This window comes from Pezoporus flaviventris, unplaced genomic scaffold, assembly GCF_033815535.1.
Source record: "Pezoporus flaviventris isolate CSIRO_AGI_PZ_B2104156 unplaced genomic scaffold, CSIRO_AGI_Pfla_v1 ptg000154l, whole genome shotgun sequence".
Lineage (NCBI taxonomy): Eukaryota > Metazoa > Chordata > Aves > Psittaciformes > Psittacidae > Pezoporus > Pezoporus flaviventris.
Genome location: NW_026892702.1, coordinates 262,024 through 283,178, shown reverse-complemented (window position 1 = coordinate 283,178; position 21,155 = coordinate 262,024). Strand labels below are relative to the sequence as shown.

The window sequence follows — 21,155 nt, the reverse complement described above, 5'->3', positions numbered from 1 at the left end:
AAACCACGGCATATGTTTCTGTGAGACTGAACAGGAAATAATGCTCTATCTGTGTTAACGAGATGAAGGAGAATTATATATCATAGTAATGATACGTAATGATGTATGGAGGGGCAAAGCTGACTGCTGGCTGGACCCCTTCGACTCTCGCTTGCTGTTGGAAGACCAGATTGTTTGCAGTTCCTGTCCTTGGCAGCCACTGCTCAGCACCTGGTGCTGGTTCCTCTTCTGGTTTTGCCTTTTGTGGCTCTCGTTGCCTTAGTCTGAGCTTTTCCAGGAGGACACATACTGCCTGGACAGGGATAGCACAAATCAAGCAAAAGGATGCTGCAGTCTCCCAGCTCTGCTAATGGTTTACTATCTGTGCAGTCCTGGCAGAGCTGATGTTGTCCTGGTACCTTTGCATAGCCATCAGTAAATTAGCTGTGATGGAGACTCTAAAAGCTTTAAACCACGAGTATTTTACACTTTAACACTTTGAGAGGGATGAAGAGTTTTTAAAGGACATTATAGTCTTTTCTATGTACTCTTTGTCCTTCCTGACAGGATTACGGCTTGGATGTTGCTGCCTTCCAGGGGATGATCAGTGAATGTCCCAAGCAGGTGATGGACCTTGCTGCTAGATGCTGTTGGGTGAGATTCTTGCTAGTTTGTTTTTCTTTTTCTTTTTTTTTTTTTTTTTTTCCTGTTTTGGTTTTGTTGGCTTTGTATCACACTTGTGTAGCAGAGACTAAACCTGTGAGTCGTGGAGAGCTTCAACCTGCTGTTCTAGGTACAAGCACACAGGGCTCTGCTGTAAGCTGTGAAGTGATGAGATCTTCCTTTAATGCTTTAATTCACCCTGCAGTTTGCTGGTAGGAAAAGTGTATTGTTTATGGATTAGAGCCCAGAACATCCTAAGGTCCTGCCTGTTCCCTTGCATGTCAAATATAGAGTGGGAAGCATATTGCTGGTTTTCAATCCCTCCCTAAGCCAGTCTGCAGGCAGAGGCACCTGGCTGATTCTCTCTGGAGAGTACTGCCTTGGTATTAGTAGCCCTGACATTACAGATATCATCAGGGCATATTCCTCCAACCTTTCTTGCTTTAGCATAGAAGTTAATGGTGAAAGATGAGGGGTGCCTCCCCATGCTGTCCAAAGCCTCAGGAGATAAAGCAGAGAGAAAGTGAGGATCCAAGATCTTCTCTGAGAGGAAGAGAATCACAAAGACAGTAATCAGGCAGAGAGTGGATGAGCTGGGTGACTGTAATGCACCTAACTGCTTGGAACTCAAGGCAGCAAATGGAAGTAAATCCTTGCATGGGGCTGGAGGATGTGTGAACAACTTGCCCTGAATCACAGGAGGGATTCACATCAGGAACTAGCTTAGACATACATGTCTTCAGATATTGTATCGCTGAGGGGCATCTTTCTAATGCAAGTTGATATAATAATGGGCTTCTGCCAGAAATGGCCTTTGAGGCTGTTCTTCTCAGCCCTTTTGTGATGTGCAGGTTTGGAGAGTTTCTGGTGCAGCTCCCCAGTCTGGCTTCATGGGGTCAGGCATAAAGGGCAGCCTGGGGGGCATGGATTGAGGTGCAGGATAGGGGTGTCCCTGGCCATGTCCCTCACTTTGGGTACACCCAAAATACACAGCCCACTGAGAATGAACTGCATCAGGGAGACAAGACAAATCCTGACCTTTGTGAAAAAACTTCTGGAATAATCTAACATCCCCTTCTGATACCTACCTGCAGCCTTTCCTTGCACAACACCTGCCCCTACACTGTTTGGGTGGGCATTTCCCACACCCTGTCCAGGTCACGGTATGACAGGGGATTGGAATTTCATGATCTTTAAAGTCCCTTCCAACCCAGACTGTTCTGTGATTCTACGATTCTACATCAGGCTGGTTTTCAGCATCTCACTGCCTCTGCTTGAGCTGTATCATACCATGGAACCTTTTCTGCACCTGCTTCTTTGCAGCAGCCCAGGCCTGGATCACCAGGTGATGGTGACAGAAAGCTTCATCAGCAGCCATGTGACCCAGACCACTGCTGACGATGGATGGATGGATGCCATTGCCCAACCTTGGGGAGCCAACAGAGCTGCTGCAGAGCAGCTGCCTCCATTCCAGGGTGTCCTCTTTAGCTTTCTCTTCTCATTCCAGGTGGAAGCATTTAAGAGACCATCATTCTCCGAAATCCTGGATGAGTTGGAGGATGTCATGGAGAGCCTGGAACCTAGGAGGGACAATCTGCTTTTGGGCTGAGCTGCATGCCTCCTGTGAAGCTTGGCAAAGAATTGCCCAAACTGTAAATTAACTGCCTGGGGGGGTCAGGAGTGAAGAAGAAAGGTGGGAAAGGGCAGAGCTAAGAGATGTGCTGGAATTTATTTAATCACAGACTTGGTCTCTAATTTTTTGGATGGAAAACAGGGTTAAAAATGGAGAAGGGACTTACCAAGGGTATATTTTTCCTAGCTAAATTTTTTAACACGTGTAATTAGGACACAAAGCAGCCTTTGTCTGTTTGCTTGTTAAAACCAAATGATCCTGGAGGACCCTGAATTCCCTTAAGGATGCTTTCCGATCCATGATAGAAACATTAACCTCTCCTGCTTCCCTGTGGCCCCTGGACCCAGGGCCTTCCCCTTCTTCATCTGCAAGGCCTTGGAGGGCTGGGGTCTGGCCACGAGAAGTAGAGGGGCTTTGGGGTGCTTAGTTAGGCTTGGAGTCACCTTGTATTTCGAAGCTTTAAAGCACCCATCCAGCAGCTTTGCAGGACAGGTATGCTCTGTAAGGTCTCTGCCTGGGTCAGGGCTCACCTAGGCATGGAGGCTCTGGGCAAGGCTTTGGAGAGTCAGACAAGGCCACTCATGGGGTGCCAACCTGTGGCAGCCAAAGCAATGGGGAGGGTGTGCCTTAATAAGGTACCAACTAACATTCCTCTCAGAAAAGCTTTGTCAGACACAGCAGCCTAGATTTCTCCCAGCTGCCCTTGACTGGGGCTCAAGGATGGAGGCTTCTGCCTCCCTCCTTCTTGTCCCATTGCAAAGAGCAAATTGCCAACAGCTTGTGAGGTGAAATCAGGGAGAGCTGGATCCAGCACCACTCAGCATCTCACTAATTTCTCTGCCTCCTTGGCAATGTGGGACACCCTCACAGGCACCAGGGCTCAGGCAGCCAGGAAAGGACTTCATTTTGATACCATGTTTTCTTCTATGGGCCAGAGGATGGTGCTGGGGCTGTGAACCCCAACCAGAGGTGGAAAGAGTAACAGCTAGAAATGGTCTGATGTTGCAAATTAAGAAAAGGGGGTGAGCAATCGAGTTCCTGCCTCCAGGTCAGCTGATTGCTGGGCCATTGGTCTGAAAGACATGTTCTGCTAGGATCAAAATGTTTGTGGGTGTAAACAGGTCTAATGTCTGTCTAGTGATGGAGCTGTGGCTTTGTTCTTGTAGACTGTAAGCCCTTGGAGCAAGGATCATTCATCTGTCTACCAAAATGTACTTGTACAGTATGTAGCCAATTGGGCCTTCTTCCAGCATGGGGGCCTTCCATGCCTGGGGGCCTCATCTCAAGCTCTTGGAGCTCGATTTAGTGTCATGTATATCTAACATCTCTGTGCCATGGTGCCTGCACAAGGGAGTGTCAGTGGTGTGCTGGGACAGAGACTTGGTGGAGGAGCATGGTGCGTTTTTAACAGGGATCATAAGGAATTGTAAGCTGTCAGGAAACACACTGAGTGGCACCAGGGTCACCACATCAGCCAGGGGGCTCTTGGAGGCATCTGCAGCTCCTCATTCCCCAAAGGTGCCATTGTGCTTTTGTGGGATACTGACTTACTTGCACAAGAAACCTCCTGCTCAGCACTAAACTGCCCAGCAGATACCTTCATCTCAGCTGGATACTGTCAGTGTCAGGGAAGCAAAGCCTTGAGAAGTAGAAGACTGAAAATAACAGATGCTTTTCAACCTGGAGGAGAGAGCCACTCTGAATCACACCAGTTTGGTGACTTCACATCAGTGGAATGAAATGGACTGCAGCATCAGTGCAGACTGCACTGATATGTATGTGTGTCTTCAGTGAGAGGTAGTGACCACCAGCATCACTGCAATGTGTTGGACGAGAGTCACAGAATGTATATTTGGCTGCCAGGAGATAGACCTGAGGAGCTAACTGCAACCTTCCAAAGCTTCACAGGCTCCCCTGGGCACTTTTTTCATATAGGGATAGGCTTGAGACTGAGTAGTCTTAACAGTATGTCCTAACAACCAAAGCATTAAGGATACAAAGGCTTTTCCAAAGGCCACTATGGATGAAGGACAGCTTGTCCACCTTGGCTCAGTCCCTGGCTAGATGCATTGCTTTCACAAAGCCTTTCCTCAGCCTTCCCCACTGTCTGGTCAGTCAAGCTGCAGCCTATTCTTCCTCTGCCTTCCTCTACAAAAGAGTAGACTAAAGGAAGATCATACATACTCAACATACCAATCCCTCATATGGCCTCTTATGGGGTGGAGGTGTCTTGTCTCCCTGCAAGGCTGCTCCTCTGCTGGCCACCCCATTCCCAGGACCAGCAAGGCTTGGTGCTGGTGGTGCCCTACCAGAGACTGGGTTCATCCTTCCTCCAGCCGTATGTCTGACTCTGGTCCTGCAGAATGACAACTGTGGGACTGGGACACAGCAGAAGAGGTATGTGGAGTTGTGTGTACTTCAGTGATGCTGTGGTAGGAAGGAAGATGTTTTGGTTTTGTTTATCTGCTTGGGGGTAAGAAGCTTGCTAAAGGATTAAACAGATGCAGGGGTGTGTGCGGATAATTTCTGCACAGAGCACACACAGCATTAGCCAGCACAGTCTGAGCTGTAAGGATTGTGTTTCTTCTGGATTTGCCATGTGCCCCATCCACTCTCATGACGGGGACATACTCTGGATCATAGGTGACTGAAGGATATCATGTCCTTGCTAGAAGGACCTCTAGTACCTGCTGCAGGAGCAGGTGGCACTGAGACTTTCTGCAGTCACCATGTGGACTAGCAGAACCAACTGGGGAGCCTGCAAAGAACAGAACTGGTCTGGGAACTTGCCTAGTTCATCCTATGGGCTAAGAGTTTCTCTTCACTGGTGAGATGTGAGCATGGGAAACCTGCTGAGATGCCCTCCAGGTACAAGCCCCTGTGCTGGGAGTGCAGGGCCTGACTTCCCCATGCCAGTCTGATGCAAAGACCAGGTCAGTGGTTGAATTTCATATCTTGGGAGTCCTGGCACTGAACTGAAGTAACTGTGATGGTCGGTGGAGGTTCCAGGATAGTGCAGCAGGCTCCCCTTTGCTGGACCAGACCAGGAGCCTTTGCCTCTTCCTTCTGTTGTCCACTTGCTGTGCAGGTGGCTGATGGCGTGGACCTGGCCATGCTGTTCCCCATGGGCCATGAGTTCCTACATTCTCTGTTGTTTGTTTGCTTTTATAAATGCTATTTGGGAATAAATTCTAGTGGGTCTTTTCTACATCAGCCCTGGCTGCTGTGTTTTAATCATCCTGGGTCTGCTGAGTGGTGCTGCCGAAATGTCATGTTTCCAAGCAGAGGCACCAAACACAACTAAATGAACAGCTTTGTGCTCTATCAGCCTGGCATAATAAACCTTTAATTAAAGTAACTTACAGAAGAGTATTACCCATGACAGAGTGGTATTCTGAGTATCTTGGTTTGTGGCAGGGTCAGCTGGTGTCTTAAGTCACCCCTTCACTTCAGTTGGGTGGGCACAAGGTAACAGCAGAAGCACAAACATAGTGCAAAGGATGTAGGATTCATCTTTTCCACCCCAGCAGCCTGTAAGCCAAAAGGACCAAACGCAGTGAAGCGATTTCCTGTCCCCGGCTGCAGCTTGCTTCATGCTGTCTCACACGTGGCCATTAGTTACTCTTCAGATGCAATGCTCTCAACAAGGACACCTCAGAAAATCTGAGGAAGTTATTCACAATGCCAGGACCACCAGGTCTGCAGCCTCCAAACCCAAATCCTATAGCAGTGCTGAAACTCAGTTCTCTGAGCAACTCTCATCAGTGTTAGGTAGGAAGTTATTTGGAGAAATCACCCAGAACTCGCCAACAAAGGTTTCAAGCTGACAAGCCGGTATTCTTTATTGTGGCGCCGGGAGACACGGGGGATAGTTCCCCTAGCGTGTCTTCCCGAATTGCTAAACAAGCTGTCCTTCTATAGTCACTAAGCATACATATTCATTATGTACATACATGCATATTCATGAGGCTGCGTATGGATTACATCATTCTTCCAGAAAGTTTCCCCACATGCGTACAAAAATGTGGTGCTGGTCTCTGAGGGTCGTTTACTTCTTCCAACAATCTTCATCACTTCCAGCAGCCTTTGAAGCACATGCAGTAGATAATGCATACACCAGCTTAATTGGTTCTTTAACACTGCAGACATAGCAATCATCCTGTCCTTCTACTTATCAGTTAGTTTACCTACAGCCCATCCTGGACATCTACTAGTTTCAGATACTCTTTATCTTCGCGCCCTGTTTTTCTATCCTATTTTCTTACACTTATTTTGTACTAAGGTCATAAGGACCTAAAACTATGCCAACTACAAGGGTTTATCTTATACAAGGATTCTCATTATGTTCTCTAACTGCACTCTGTTTTTTTTTCTTCTGTGAAACATGTACCTCAGTTATTTTCCATTACTACTGTTACAAAGACATCAAACTTAACATTGCTTCGAACTAATTCTACTTATTTACAAAGGTTTGTATTTAATTTTGTGCCTCCTTGTCTCAGAGGAAGACCTTTCATTCCAAAGTCCAGTTTCTTGGAGTCAGTCAGATTTCAGATTTACAGCTGCGAAACCTCTGGGCACTTGCACATCGCCAAAGTGCTGTGTTCCTCCTTGGAAAGAACTGTATTGCAGCCCTTGGAGGCTGCCAGCAATCACGTGGGTGGTTCAGACTCCTGAGTCTTCCCATGTCCCAGACAATGCTGGAGTGCATTGCTGGAGGCAGCCTCTATCTGGCCAGGAGACTGGACTTGGTGGGACTTGAGGACTAGTTTGGCCCCACTTTTGCTTTCAGATGGCTGTGCATCAACAAGCCATCAGAGATGCTGCCAACCTCTTATCATGTGTGTGGCTCCCTGATATTGCAGAAACCATGTCCTCTCCCCACACCTCATAGCCTGGCTCACCTGCTCTGCTGGTGACTCCTGCAGCCTCACTTGTCATTATTTGCAGCAAGGGAAATGTCTGGAGAAGCTCCAGGGACGTTGCAATTCCTAGGTTTCAGAGTTGTCCCTTTCTGTGTCCGCTGATGAGCAGAAGAGGATTTCCAAATACAAAATTTCAAACACAGAAAGAGCTTTCCAGGACAGAGAAAAAAAAGCCTTGAGATGAGCAGTGGCTGGGAGCAGTCACAGATTGACTGGGACTATTCTTGGTTTTCTTCTGGGGACCCTTGGCAAAAGGAAAAGCAAGAGGGACTGGATGGTATCCTGACAGTTTGGGGAGCATATTATTTAGGACATCTCAGGTCTGTTCCCTGCCTCTTCCCCCACTGGTCAGATGTGAAAGCTGATGGGGGGAAGGTGAGAGTGCCAGGCTGGTGGTATGTGTATGTATCTAGGGAACTGCATCCTGACCTTAGAGGTTCAATTCTTTCTGGCTGGAGTCACAAACCTTCTCTGACTGCTGCAGGCATGGTGCCTGAAATGGACCATCAAGCCCAAGGACCCTCTCCCCCACATGCCTATATCAGCATAGGAAGCATTTTCCTGCCTTGAAGTGGTTTGCCAACCCATGGTTTACTGCACCAGCTTAGGGGATGCATGAGAATTTCACTCTGCAGCCAAGCACCTAGCACTGGTGATGGTTTGTCATACCTGAATATTTCCTCCATGGAGTTTGATGGCGGTCTGGGAATATCAACTAGATGGGTTTGTGTGAACTGATCTGGGTGTCTTCTTAATCCCTGTAACATCGGTGTCCTTCACAGATGAAATTTAAATGTTGAAGGTTTCTGTGTAGTAGGAGGAGAAGATAGAGGGGAGCAGAGAAAGGGTATTCAGCACTTTTAGCTAAGTTAAAACTGACTGTCAGCACCAGCTCTTCCATCTCTGCAGAGGAGTCTGTGGTTCTGCAGAACTGGCACCTTGGGCATCTCTGAGACAACATCAGTGGCTGATTGGGTGAGGCACAGCTGGATGCTTGAGACCTTGCTGCTGCTCCTGCTGAGGACGCATCAAACTGACTGAGAGTAAGAGAAAAACAAAACACAGCTCTTAGAGAAGTAAGCAGGGACAGGGCCTAGTGAATAGGCCTCAGATTTATTTCTTAGCACATCGTTGACTGGCTCTGGTGTGCTGGATTAGTGACCTCTTTGCTTTTCTCAGCCACAAAGTTTGGATTCAGTATTGTAGGGCTGTAGCTGCCATTGCTACACACATATGCAATAACTGTGTGACAAACCTGGGTCCATTAGGAACATACACAAATAAATACTCTGCTTCCACTGGCTCTGGTCTGTCCCTGTAGTAAGGAGATAGCACCAAGCTCTCCTCCCCTATGGAGGAGGAGTCCAGGAAGAAGAGCCCCTTTAACCAGTTCTGCTAATAGGCAAATACAACATCACAGTAACTATGAACTGCCTCCATCTGCCAGCAGATAGCCCATCTTCAAATGCCGCTGGAAAGAAGGTGAAATGGAAGATACTGGCACCTCCTGGCAATTTACATTATGTTCACTTGTGCAAGGCTTGACTTGGGACTACTGTAGTGTCCTGGTACCAAAAATACTGCTGGACAGACTGTTCTGTATCCAGTTCTTGGTCCACAGTGGCTAAAGAATGAGATCTAGAAATGTGCCCTGGAGAAGTTGTGTCATGGTGGGAAGTGCTGGGCAACACTCCTGTGGTTCCAGAAGCTGAGGTCCTGAAGCATGGATTTTGTGAGGCAGTAGGGAGAGAAGGAGGCAGGTGGCAGTGCTGACAGCCCTGTGCTGGAAGCTCAGTTCTTTCCACGCTGGTTTACATCGTGGCTCTGTCACAGCCAGCAGGGAGAGAGCAGGGGGCTGTTGGGTATTCAGTGCCTTTCATATGGCTCTTGGGTCCAACAGAAAAACAGGCTGCAAGAGCACTGGAAGCTTCATGTATGTGGAAAGACCGAAAATTGCCAGTAATCACCGTTTAGAGTGACAATATCTGAAAGCTTTACTGAGACGCTGTAGCCTCACCTTCACTTTAAATCAAGGCAATGCACTTTTCAGAAAAAGATGCTCAGGCTCAGTCAGCATTTGTGGGGCTGCTGGGGATAGTCCAGGGTGAGAGTTTTGTGCTTACAGGAGTTCAAATCAGCACCAGTCTTTTGTGGTCTCTAAAAGTCTGCTCTAACCTGAAGGCACAACCTGTAATATCCATCCTGGTCCAGTTTTGCCCTCAACATTGTTTTGTGCCTACTCTAGGCTGTTAAATGGCACCTGATGGTGGTAGTCAGACATTCTCTTGCCATGTTAAACTGGCCTGAATTTCATTTCTGTTCGCTTATGGGAATAATGGTATTCTTTGCCTGTCTTCCAGTTAATGCCATCAGCATAGCTCCCGTGAACACCCAACCAGTACATCCCATTCAGGTTAGAGTAATGGCAGTCATTGTACCACCATGCTCCCTTGTATTCCATCGCACAGTTAAAGGAGCTCATGTCATTGTCCTCATCTGTGGTTGAAAATGGCATGTCCTTGTGGTATGATAAGGAGTCTCCTGCAGAGAGTACACATTCACAGTTACTTCAATAGAGAGTACAAAACCTGACATGTCTGAGCACCACTGCAGGGCATCAGTGGGCCTTGCTGGATGCGAGGCAGATTTTATAAATCCTGCTGTTCTCTTGGTTGCCCAGGTTTCCTTCTTGGTCCTGGAGAAACAGACCATCCTGAGCTCTTCCAGGACTGCTAAAGCACAGAGAACGTATCTATGCTTCTGAATCAAATGGACCAGGTTCTCCTCACTGTTACACAGGAATCACTTCTCTTGCACTCAGCTCACTTCTGTTGCTCAGATTCTCTGCAGACATCCTGAGGTCTGGACTATCAGACAGAGTTGCAGTGTACAAAGCCATATAAACCCAGAACATTGCTATCTCCTGTGTTGGTTTCACTCATTTCTGAATGAGGGGTATTGAATTTTGGCAAGGATTTGTTTGTTTTTTAAAGCAAAGCAGAACATCAGGCATTAAGAGGATGCAGTGCTGATGCACTGGGATGCTAACAGCACTCCAGCCCTGGAAATGCAAACCTTGTGTATAAATATTTCCTTTTAATATAACTGTAAGGAGAACTTGGCCCAGCTGTTGCAGAGCTGTTGGGACGGTTACGTTGGATGAGGTGCTGCTCAGGATCAGGCTCCACATTTGCTGCTAAACCATGTGGCTGGGCTTGTAGGTCACACTCCTGTGGGTGAGGGGGGTCCCTGTCCTTCCCTCACACAAAGGTCACTCAGCACCTGAGGTACCATGGCCAGTTTTAAAGACTGACCCAAAATGTATATGGTACAAGGAGTTTATATAATACAGCTCTCCACCATAAATGCTGAACACCTCTGAAATGGTCTAGAAAACAGCATTTCCCAGTGTGCTGCTGCTGACTTACCAGCATTTCCACCAAGGAAGTCTCCTAGAACCAGTTTATATTTCTCAGACTCTCCTAAGACTCTGAATGAAGAGTATTTGGCAAAATAGTAGTTGTTTTCAAAGTCTCTCAGGTCAATGCGGAGTTCAGAGAGTCCTAGAAGAGAAGATGGACAGCAGTGGTGCAGGGCTGATTGGTGACCACACACCTGGATTTCAGGGTGAAGGGTTTAAGAAGCTCTGAGCTAACAAGAAAGTTGTATCTCTCTACAAGTACCTGACAGGAGGATGGAGCCAGGAGGTGGCTGGTCTCTGCTCCTAGTAAAAAGTGATAGGACAAGAGGAAACGGCCTCAAGCTGTGCCAGGGGAGGTTTAGAGTGGATATTAGGGAAAACTTCTTCCTTGAAAGGGTGCTCAGGCATTGGAACAGGCTGCCCAGGGCAGTGGTGGAGTCACTGCCCTTGGAAGTGTTCACACACCATGGAGACAAGGCCCTCAGTGACGTGGGTTAGTGGTGGCCTTGGCAGTGCTGGGGAGTGGTTGGACTGGATGAGCTTAAAGGGCTTTTCCAACCCAGCTGATTCTATGATTCTATGAACTTAATTGGAGCTTCTACTACTGTCTCTCAAGATCATGATTTATTTGAAATTCCTACAGAAGCATTGATAGCTTTCTTATGAAGCACCTTTTCTGCTCTGATGTTGAGTAGTCATGGGCAATGAGAGCTACACACCCAGAACTCTTGTACACAGCTGTGACTCCAAGGCTGTGTGTGAACAAGATGACTGCCATCACAACCAGTCCTAGTAGGAAGATGAGAAGATGTTTTGGCCTATCTCTGGGATAGGTCATGTAACCAGCTCATTCTCTTCCTTGGCTTCTAGTTTTGCTTTTTTTTTTAGAATGCAATTTCCTGTGTGCTATGGGCTGCAAGGGCCTGTATGCTGTTTAGGATTAACTGTTGAGACCTCAGATAGATGCAGGAAGTTCAGAGTCCTTTAATGACTGAGTGTGCTACAGGGAGTTGGACTGTGAGAGCCCCAGTCCAGGACAGAGATAGACCTTACCCAGTGAGGTGAGGAAGTGGATGTTGTCATTCCCCAGCCAGAACTCAGTCAGCTGGTTGCCAAAGCCTCGTTTGTATGAATCCCAGTCTCGCAAGAAGTTCACTGACCCATCCCACCGCCTCTGGAAAACCTGCAGGAAAGGAGAACCACAGGCCTGCCACCCACACCCAAAAGCATCCTTAGCACCCAGATGGCCCAGCAAATGCTCCACCTGTGTCAGGACACTCTTGCAGGTCTCTGGGGACCAAACTCCAGAGGAATCTGTCATTCACAGACCTCCTCCGTCTGCCCTTTGAAATGAGGAGGAAATGATTTTCTGATTTAAGCAGGGCATGGGTCTGTTGTACCCAGCCTGTTCCCAGAGATCTCTCCCAGGAGAATCCCCCTACATATACAGGGATTCACCCAGGCTTACTGACATGAGCCTTGGCTGTCCCCTCAGTGTGTGTTTTCCTCCCTTTTTGTTTCTATTTCTGTGCCATCCTTTGCAGCCTTAATAAAAACCTCTGTAGGAACTTAGAAACCGCCCTCTCCTCATCCTACTCACAATCCACCCTCCGCCATCGGTGTCCATGTCGCAGAAGACGGTGGTGGCATTGCAGCCTTGGGGATAGATGGTGTACCAGCCACTCAGGATCTTGCCTCTACCCAACAGCTCTTGGCAGTTCCTGGCTTCTGTTCAAATCAGGGAAAGAGATCAAGTGGAAAGAATTACAATGTGCTCAATGCATCCAGGGAGCACATCAACCTCATGCCCTAAGCCTGAGGCTTTGAGCCCTTCAGCGTCCCAGCTGGCTCTTTGCACTGCAGGACTCTGGCACATGGGTACTGGGAGCCAAACCCCGTTGCAGCTTCTGAGTCCGTAATCTGTATGTCATAGCAGAGATGGGCACATTCTAAGAGATGGCCTAAGGTGCTCAGGCTCCCCTCACCTGCAGCGACTCTTTTGGAGGTGTGAGTGATGGAGCTGCTCTGAGCAGGATGACAAACTCATGTTCCAAGAATTTGCCCAGGCTCAGGAATGTGTGTGTAGGGGGGGTGTACAGGGAGTGTTTGGGTAGTTAGCAGCAAAGGAGGAGTGACACAGAAAACCACCTACCTGAAACAGAGAAAACAGTGTTCAGGTTGGACAGATGTCACTTCTGAAGGTTGGACAGGTGTCACTTTTGACCATATTAGTATATATTATGTATAAATTTATTCTTCCTCCCAAAAAACACACCTGATTATAGAAACTCAGATTCACAGCTCTGAAAGGATTGACTGGAATGGTCCTTTTTGAACATCCCAGCTTCCAGTTGCCTCTGTGGCTTTCACAGGGAAAAGCCTTTGGAGATGACCTGAGACAGTGGTGCTGGTGGAGTGGGGGTCTGAGTGTGCTGTTTGACGAGTGAATGCAGAGCTGTACCAGGCTGTCTTGTGGGCATGGGTGTCCTTCCTAAGGGAGGGATGGTGCTGGACTTGTCCTGTTCCTTATTACTGAAATATTTTTACATGCCCAGTAAATATAAAAAGACAGAGGAGAGTCTGGGGCAGCAAGGGGCCAGTTCACTGGCATCTGGTGTTACAACAGCTCTGATGTGCCCGAGTGTGTCTCTGCACATGACTGTGGCCGTATGGCATCCAAGCGTAGCCAGAGTGTGTTGTAGTTCTGCTTTGGCTTTAGCTCATGGAGCCAGATGGGTCAACTGAAGCTTGTTTGTTTTCTTTCTTTCTTTTCCCAATGGTTAAGTTAACCTGAGCACTATCACACATGTGAACGTTGCATCTGCTGTACCTTCCACTCCAAGCATAGTGATATAACTACCTTTGAAGTGAGAGCATGTCTGTAGAGCTGTTTCTAGTGGTTTCATCTTGGAAACCAGGACACAGAGGCTCTCAAAACCTGACAGATGTCTAAGACGCATAGAAGGCAGGTGACTCAGGTAGTGCTCAGAGGACAGGACTTTTCTGCCCTGGCTGGATTAGAGTAGACACACAGAAGCTGCATATGGCTGTCAGAAGCAAATGGCTTAACAGTGATATTTCCTTACTCTGTCCTTCAGTGTCACTATTACTGCACTATCATGACTGGTTCAGGGATTCCACCACTATCTGCTCTGTGTAATGAAGTACCTTAGAACGAAACTTACCCCAGGTTTCTGGAAATCCAGGTTCTCCTTTCATTCCTGTTGGACACACAACACCAATCAGCTGCTCTTCACCTTCCACACCCTGCTCTCCCCTCCACCAGCATGTGACATCATTTGCTTTTCAAAACAAATCCTGCTGCACTGGTAGAGAGCTGTGATGTTATGAGAAGGGTTTAGCTCATCTGTGCACACAACAGAGGCACAGAGAAACCAGGCAGGATGAGTAACTCAATAAAAGTTCTGCCCCAGCTGCTTCTGTGCCCACCAGAGGAGACCCACCAGCCCATTTGCACAGACCCAGGAGAGCACAGAGGTACAATGTCAGGTGGGAACCTAAGTCATGAGTCCTGTTATTACAGCAGTGATACCCAGTACCCTCAGTCACTGGGAGCAACAGGCACACAGGGTGGCTACCAGGAGGCTGGGACACATTATAGATCCACAAGGAGCAGCAGCCTTGTCTCCTGGACTGTTGGACCCAGCATGATATATTTTCCCCTGACATCTGATCTGGGACTGGGAGGTCCAAATGGCAAGACTGACACAAGATGTGCCTCTGTTGGACCTGCTTGCTCTGCCTGATGCTGGCCAGCCCATGGATTTGGGTATCAACACGTCATGCCAGTGAGTCCCATTGGGCTGCAACATGAGCGGATGGGTGTGGAAGGAGGAAACACAACATGAGCGGATGGGTGTGGGAAGGCAGGGCCAAAGCCCCAAGATGGGAATGTTTGCTGATGGCAAAGTCAATGGCTTGGGAGCAGCTGAGACAGCTGTGCTGAACGGGCCACCAGATCAGCAGTGTTTGGTCCACAGCTATTACAAGCCAGACTTGTAGGGCAGCCTCAGTGCAGCCAGTGCTCCGTGACGGGTGCCAGTGACCCTTGCATGTGGGATGGTGGCATTAGGAAAACCTTTGTTTCCACTCTACCCTTTTGCTAGTGCTGGTAGAAAGACATGTTCCCCTGTTCCCCTGGCACTGACAGCGACTGAGTTTCCTCTGAGCCTCTGCCTTTTGCCATAGCACAGGAAGGTCAGAGGTCTGTGCAAATCTGGCTGTTCCTGCAGGCTGGGGTATAGGAAGCCCTGTGGTTTCTGCAGGTGATGGTGCTGTTCAGCAGCATGGGGAACTGAGGGCAGCCCCTGTTGATGAAGAGCTGGTTTGGGAGAGTTGCTGCTTACACCATCTGGTCCACGGCTGAGCCTACAGTGAGGCACAACTACCACCAAAGAGCCCCCCATGTGGGGGGCTTTTTTTCTCTGTAGTTTCTCCACCTAGTGTGTTGTTCCTGAACATCACAGAGTACTATTTTAACTAAACCAGCTCACATAATAAATTCAGCACAGCATAATTTACCTGGGAAGCCAGGCTCTCCAGCTGAACCTGCAAGACACAGGATGAAAATGTTCATCACAGACGATTCAAAGCAAGTGGATTACTGTGACTCCCCAAGTATCTGCTCCACCCCCTATGTATGTCCCAAATGTGCTCTCAAGTGGTGCGAAGCCATGGTGCTCTCCTGTGTCTCAGCTGGTGCTGCCACCCAGCCTGTCTGCTCTCTTGATCAGCAGCATCTCTCAGAAGAGCTCAGGAGGAGCAGGACAGAGGGGAGAGGGAAATGCTTCTCCATCTCCTGGAGTGTATCAGGGATTCTAAACTCCATCTCAGTGACTTTTTGTGGGAACTTCCCATTTTCAGTCAGGCACCTGTGAAATCTGGGGCAATAGCTGCTTTTCCAGTGGGTTCATTCATCTCCTGCTGGAGTTTCAGCTGAAGTCTTTAGTGCTTTTGGCCAGGAAATATTTAGTGCTTTTTGGCCAGCTACATATTCGGCATGCAAAAAGGGCTGTTTTCCCAGCTAGTCAGTGCATCTGTGCTCAGTTCCTGGGTGCCACCTTCTTCCGGGAACTGGTTTCTCTAGAAGAGACAATTTTCCAATGTCTGCAGCATACAGATCCTGCTGAAGACCTCAAGTACAGCCTGGATGTAGTGGAAGCTGATTTCTCAGCACACATTGTCCTCTTTTCAGGGGCTCATATTATTGCAAAGAACCCCCATTCCATCCTTGCTTCACCCTGCGCCAACTGTTTCCTAGAGCTTTGATCCCATCCTCCTGGTCAAATAACCGACAAATGCATTGCACACCAAGACCAGGCCTGGAGTCTGCTGGAAACACTTGGCATTGTGTCTCTTCATCAGGCATCCTGGAGGAAGCATGGCAAAGCTCTTCAAAGGGGGGAGGCTTTTGGGCAGGTTTGCCATGTAGAGGCAGGTAGGGTGGGAATGAGGAGAGGTCTGATTTTAGGGTGGACAGTGTCAGTGGGGAACTTTGATAAGAAGAGTAATGTCTTCCTCTGTAATATGGCCCCACTTAAAGACACTCTTTCTACTAATCACACATGCAAGATCCATACCCCCAAATTCTGCTTTACTTAACACTACTTCAGGGCTCTTTCTTGGACTATGACCAGCACTACAGTTCATCTCTATAGACTGTGTGTCCCAGTATGTCCTGAACTTGGGTAGATTTATGGATTAGACCTGAATACGTTGCACATTACCTTTTACACCAGGTGGTCCCGCTTTCCCAGGGAGTCCCTGGGCTCCCCTTTCTCCTGCAAGGAAAGACTCAGTTTGTACATGCACATAGCAAACTGACCAGAGGGGAGGGGATACAGAAGCCCAGGCAGCTGGGCCTTGGCTTTCACAGGAACAAGGAAGCTGGGTTTTGCTAATTAGATTCAATCTAATTAGATTCAATCCTGCAACCTAACTACTTTTCTTCTGCTGAAGCTACACTACACTGGTACTGCCATTGCAAATCCTAATTTGCAGTTCATGTAGGAATTCTTACAACCCGTGTGCATCCTGGAGCCAGACCATGGATTCTGCTGCTGTGGATCTCTTCCCTCTGTTAATGTGATTCACCTTCTCCATGACTTGGCTATGAAACCGCTAAGGACTCCCATCTCCCTTGCTTCCTTGGGTATGGGGTACCTGCACAGCTCCCCAGCAGTTCCTGGTAAACACGCAGGAGCATCACAGCTTCCCTCCTAACCACCAGTTCTATAAAGGCTCAGAAAATAAACAGATGTTTTCACCGTAGAAGAAACAAATGAGTTGAGTTATAGCACTTCACACCCCAGGACCAGTTCAGACTTGTGACAGGACTGAGGGAAAAAAAGGTGACTCCATGTGTACCAGTGCATCTCTAGACATAGTGTTTCCACTCTTGACTCTCCAGTTGCAGAAGCCAGTGCCAGGACAGCCACTGCTCCATTATAAGCTTCCCCTACCCAAAGTAACAAAGCTACTTCATCTCAGAGTGTTCACTGGTGGCTTTTGGGGTCTCACCTTTTGTTCCTGGGAGACCTGGTTCTCCTTTTGGACCAGAGGCACCTGGGTTTCCTGGGCATCCTTGGAGAATGGCAAGCTGGTCAGCATCACCAAGTCCCACTATTCTCACCTCTGAGGAAATGAAGACAGTCTTTGTGGAGATTATTAGGGCTCTGAAATGTTTTGGAGAGGAAACTGAACCCTCTGGAGTTGAGAAACAGTGCAAGCAAAAGAAATGAGGGTGGGAGTTTGGAGGTGTGTGGATCAACCGATGGCATTGAGAGCTCTCATATTAGAGGATCTACACAATGAACCTCTGGCTGCAGGGGAGTTCAGTAGGAGAGGAGGCTGTTATATATGACATTATAATCATGACAAATACACTGTAGCTTAATTAAAAAAAAACCTGAGAGGTGCCCTGAGGGAGTATGGACAGCAGAGTAAGTGACACTGACGGATCTGTGGACAGTAAAAGTTCTACTAAATTTCCTGACAGCAGGTCAGTTGGAAATCGCCCTTATTGCCTTCCTAAGGAATATAGACAAAAAGCTTTGTGCAGCATCCCCAAGCTGCCAGGGTTCCTGGCACCCAGCAAGCACTTGACCAATCCTCTGTATTGCACTGCTTCCTTTAGTAACTGGGCCAAGGTGCCGTGAACAAAAACCCCTTCACCAGGATGGAAAAACCTCAACTGGGATAGCCTGTTCCTGGAGATGACACTGGTAAGTTGAGGAGGATGCCACATCTTTGGTTGGAGCTAGCAGTTTTGTAAAGTGGCTGCTGAGATGTCAGCCCCCTCCCTTACCCTCCTCCCACTTACAGCTGAATTAAGAAAAGCACGGAAGGAAACTAATCACATCCCTCCACCCTCACCCAATCTCCTTGTGTTATGGGGGAAGTTGAAGCAGGCTATCTCAGTGGGATTGCAGTAGGATTTGTGCCTCACTCACCTGGGCAGGTGTCCTGGGCATCACAAATAGTTGCTATTAGGCTGAGCAGTGACAGGAAGATTTGGGCTGCCTGTCCCATGGCAGGCTCTGCTCTCTGCACAGCTCCCCTCATCCACATTCCAGGCACTGTGGTTAGCATTGATCCACCTAAGCCTTTTATATCTAACAAAAAAAAACAGTGTAAGCTCCAACTCTGCGCTTGCCCACTGCCTGCTCTCAGGTCTGGGACTTGAGCTGGGTCCCAAAGTGTTTCTCAAATAAGCCACTTCTCACAAGTCTGATGGGAAAGTTCTTGTCCTGCTGCTCCAGCCTGCCTCGCCTCTGTCCTCTGCAGATTTTGGATGCTTTTCCCTCCCATGTTTTATTTCTAAAGGAAATGAACCAGCAAAATCATAAGTTTAGCTAAGTGCAGGCAGTTCCCCTCATCCTGCCTGCTACAAATGACTCTTTACAAAGAGCTTAGTGTGTAGATGGGGAAACCAAGGCACTGAGAGCCAAAAAGCACAAGGTCAGCTGAGGCCACTGGCAGAAAGAATTTTCACAGCCTTAGCTCATGCTGTCTAGCATCCTAGCATCACTTTGCAGTCCTTCAAGCAGAGGTTTCAATTTATACATGATCCATGACTGATACAGAGTGAAAACACTGTGTATCCAGGCAAGGTTAGGTGGGCACAACCTCCCCGATTTTTTCTTTTCCCTCCTGTTTTTCTTTTTCTCCAGTCCCTGTTCACTGTAATAGTGATGAGGATTTTGGTTTTGCTTTGTTATATGCCTTGTGCTCTGCTCACTTGTGTTAGGTCCAGACTGCCTCAGTTTGACCCCCATGTTACCCTCAGACACAGAGCCTGTAAAGTATATGAATTTTAGAAGAGGCCAGAATTAACATTTTCATCCTCCTTATTGTTGAAAGCTAGTTCAGAGACATGGACTCATGTCTGCCCTATGGAGCAGGTGGAGAGGAAGAAGAGCCAGCACCTAGCATGAGAAGCCTTCTGCCCAGTGCCTCATATCCTGTGCTCTGTGCCTGAAAAAGGCTGCAGTACCTTGTTTTAACTCTATGGAGGCAAAAGCTGCTGTCCTCAGCTGTTTCACTTGATCTATCACTCAAAAAAGCAATGGCCTTATGGATTACTGCATTGTCATAATTGCTAGATCTTTCCTGCCAAAACCAGTAGTAAGAATGGCTTTGCTCTGCTCTTTCTGATGCTCACTTAGCTGGATGGCTAGGTCTGGGTTGGGCTGAGAAGCATGTTGTGTAGGCAAATGTCATATATCTGCTCATCCTGATGCATCCAGTTAGGTATTATCAGCTGTGGCTCCATCCAGCCTGGGGGATACCTGGAGATATCACCCTGCTTCCATTTGAGGAAAGCAGCAGTGTCCTTGTGGATGCAGGGAGCACGGGGAGAAACTGCCAGTAAACAAGCTTAGTCCAAAGTAGGTCAGGCCCCTGAAGGCAGATTTTGAAATTGGCCCAGTGATCAATATGTCCTTATTTGTTTTTCCTCATCCCATGACCCAGTGAAGATTGCAGAGGGCTGATCACTTACACCATCTGTAGATTCTCCCTCGAGCCCTGGGAAATTTCCCCTGTGAGTCTTGAAAGTCCAGGATCACTTTGTGGATGAGAAAACAAGGATTTTCAGCACACTGGTTTATGGGGAGCACCTCTGAACACTGTGACCTGTCACTTCACCTCTAGAGACATAAATGCAAGAGCAAATTCCCCAGAATTGAACTGATCTGCAAATCCCCAAGAAATTAAGATTGGCAAAGCAGAAGGCAAGATGACAGAAGAGCTTCAAAAAGTTCACATGGGAGCATCATAATGTGTGCTACAGAAGATTTAGAAATTATTAATGCAAAATTCTCTGTGAAATCCTAGCTCCTAGTGGTGTCCTGGGGCTTTGCTGCCACCAGGAGGTTAGAGCTGCGCGGGGAGGATGGGGAAAGCTGCAAAAGCTGGAAGTACCTAAACCAACAAGCAAGCCCAGTCATTGCATTCCTCTGCTCTGTGCTGACTTAAGGACGTTGCTATACAACTCCTAAAGCTACAAGAAGGGCAGACCGTTGGCACGGGGGAGCTGGGAGGTAAACTCTGACGGATCTGACTTTAACCGGTGTGAAGTAAGAGCTTGCTCGAGAGTTGGCACTATTGCAGGTGCTGAAGGGGAGCTTCCACATGGTTTGGAGACTTGCCTTGCTGAGAAAGGAGTAATGTCAACCTGCAAGGATGGGTTATCACCCAGAGCAACAAGAAAAGATATTCTAGCTTTACCTTTTGTCGGCTGTGCTATTTATAACTCTTCACTATGTGTGAATAACTGAGTTTTCAGGGATTTTTTTGATGAACATTTGTATTTTCAAAGCAGACTTCAGTCCATAACCACTCTTAGTATCTGTGGTGGGGACATATGCCCAAGCTAAGGCAGCAGTTTTTTCAAAATATGTTTCTTGGTTTCCCTTTCCTGATTCTAGGTTTTGTGAACATATGGCACCTCTGAGTGCCTGAGCTCCTAAGTGCTAACAGCCCTGCTGCACATTTCCCTCATCCTTACTACAAAACTAGTTCAAATGAGTTACTGAGGCTTCAAAAAGGCACAGGTAACTAGTAGGTTTTCTAAAGATAGTTGTCCTTGCCAAGTGGGGGAAATGTGGGGAAGCACACTCACCCTTGTGTTTCACATGCTGTGTTGCTAAAACAAGGTTTCACTCTCTGCAGCTTCAGTGGAAACTCCTGGCTGTAAGGAGGTCAGGCTGCGGGTTTCACTGGTGCTCACAGACCCTTCCTGCTGGGCAGAGGAAAACCAGTCTTTCCCATAGTTGGTGATGGCTGTAGCATGTCTCAGTACTGGGCAGCCAGGCAGTGCAGTGATTTATGAACACAGAGCACTCACTTTGAACTTGCGTTTAGGGGCTTCTTCCCCACATTTCTACACACTGATTTTGGGGCACAGTGGTTTCCTGATTTCAGTTAGGACAGATCTCTATCAGTTATTGCACACCAGCTGCATGCACTTGCTGAACCTTTGGTTTGGCATTTGCTTGGTTTCCTCTAGGAG

At 47.8% G+C, this 21,155-nt stretch overlaps 2 protein-coding genes across 3 annotated transcripts in view; one reads left to right on the top strand and one right to left on the bottom strand.

The window, feature by feature from the left end:
• Positions 1-5,657, top strand: part of LOC133283199 (dual specificity testis-specific protein kinase 2-like) — a 30,230-nt gene extending 24,573 nt beyond the window's left edge. For both annotated transcript variants that reach the window (XM_061479787.1, XM_061479788.1), the window contains 2 exons: positions 547-633; positions 2,150-5,657. In XM_061479787.1, coding sequence (XP_061335771.1) covers positions 547-633; positions 2,150-2,251 — 189 coding nt within the window. In that variant the 3' untranslated portion in view covers positions 2,252-5,657. The remainder of the gene's footprint in view (positions 1-546; positions 634-2,149) is intronic.
• Positions 5,658-9,064: 3,407 nt separating this feature from the next.
• LOC133283170 (ficolin-1-like) lies at positions 9,065-19,219 on the bottom strand. The gene is given in 10 exon segments (XM_061479685.1): positions 9,065-9,741; positions 10,629-10,763; positions 11,675-11,828; positions 12,222-12,349; positions 13,807-13,844; positions 15,157-15,190; positions 16,369-16,422; positions 17,162-17,279; positions 17,281-17,294; positions 18,094-19,219. Coding segments are annotated over 10 exon segments (1,062 nt in total). The 5' UTR covers positions 18,233-19,219; the 3' UTR covers positions 9,065-9,493.
• Positions 19,220-21,155: the final 1,936 nt, after the last annotated feature.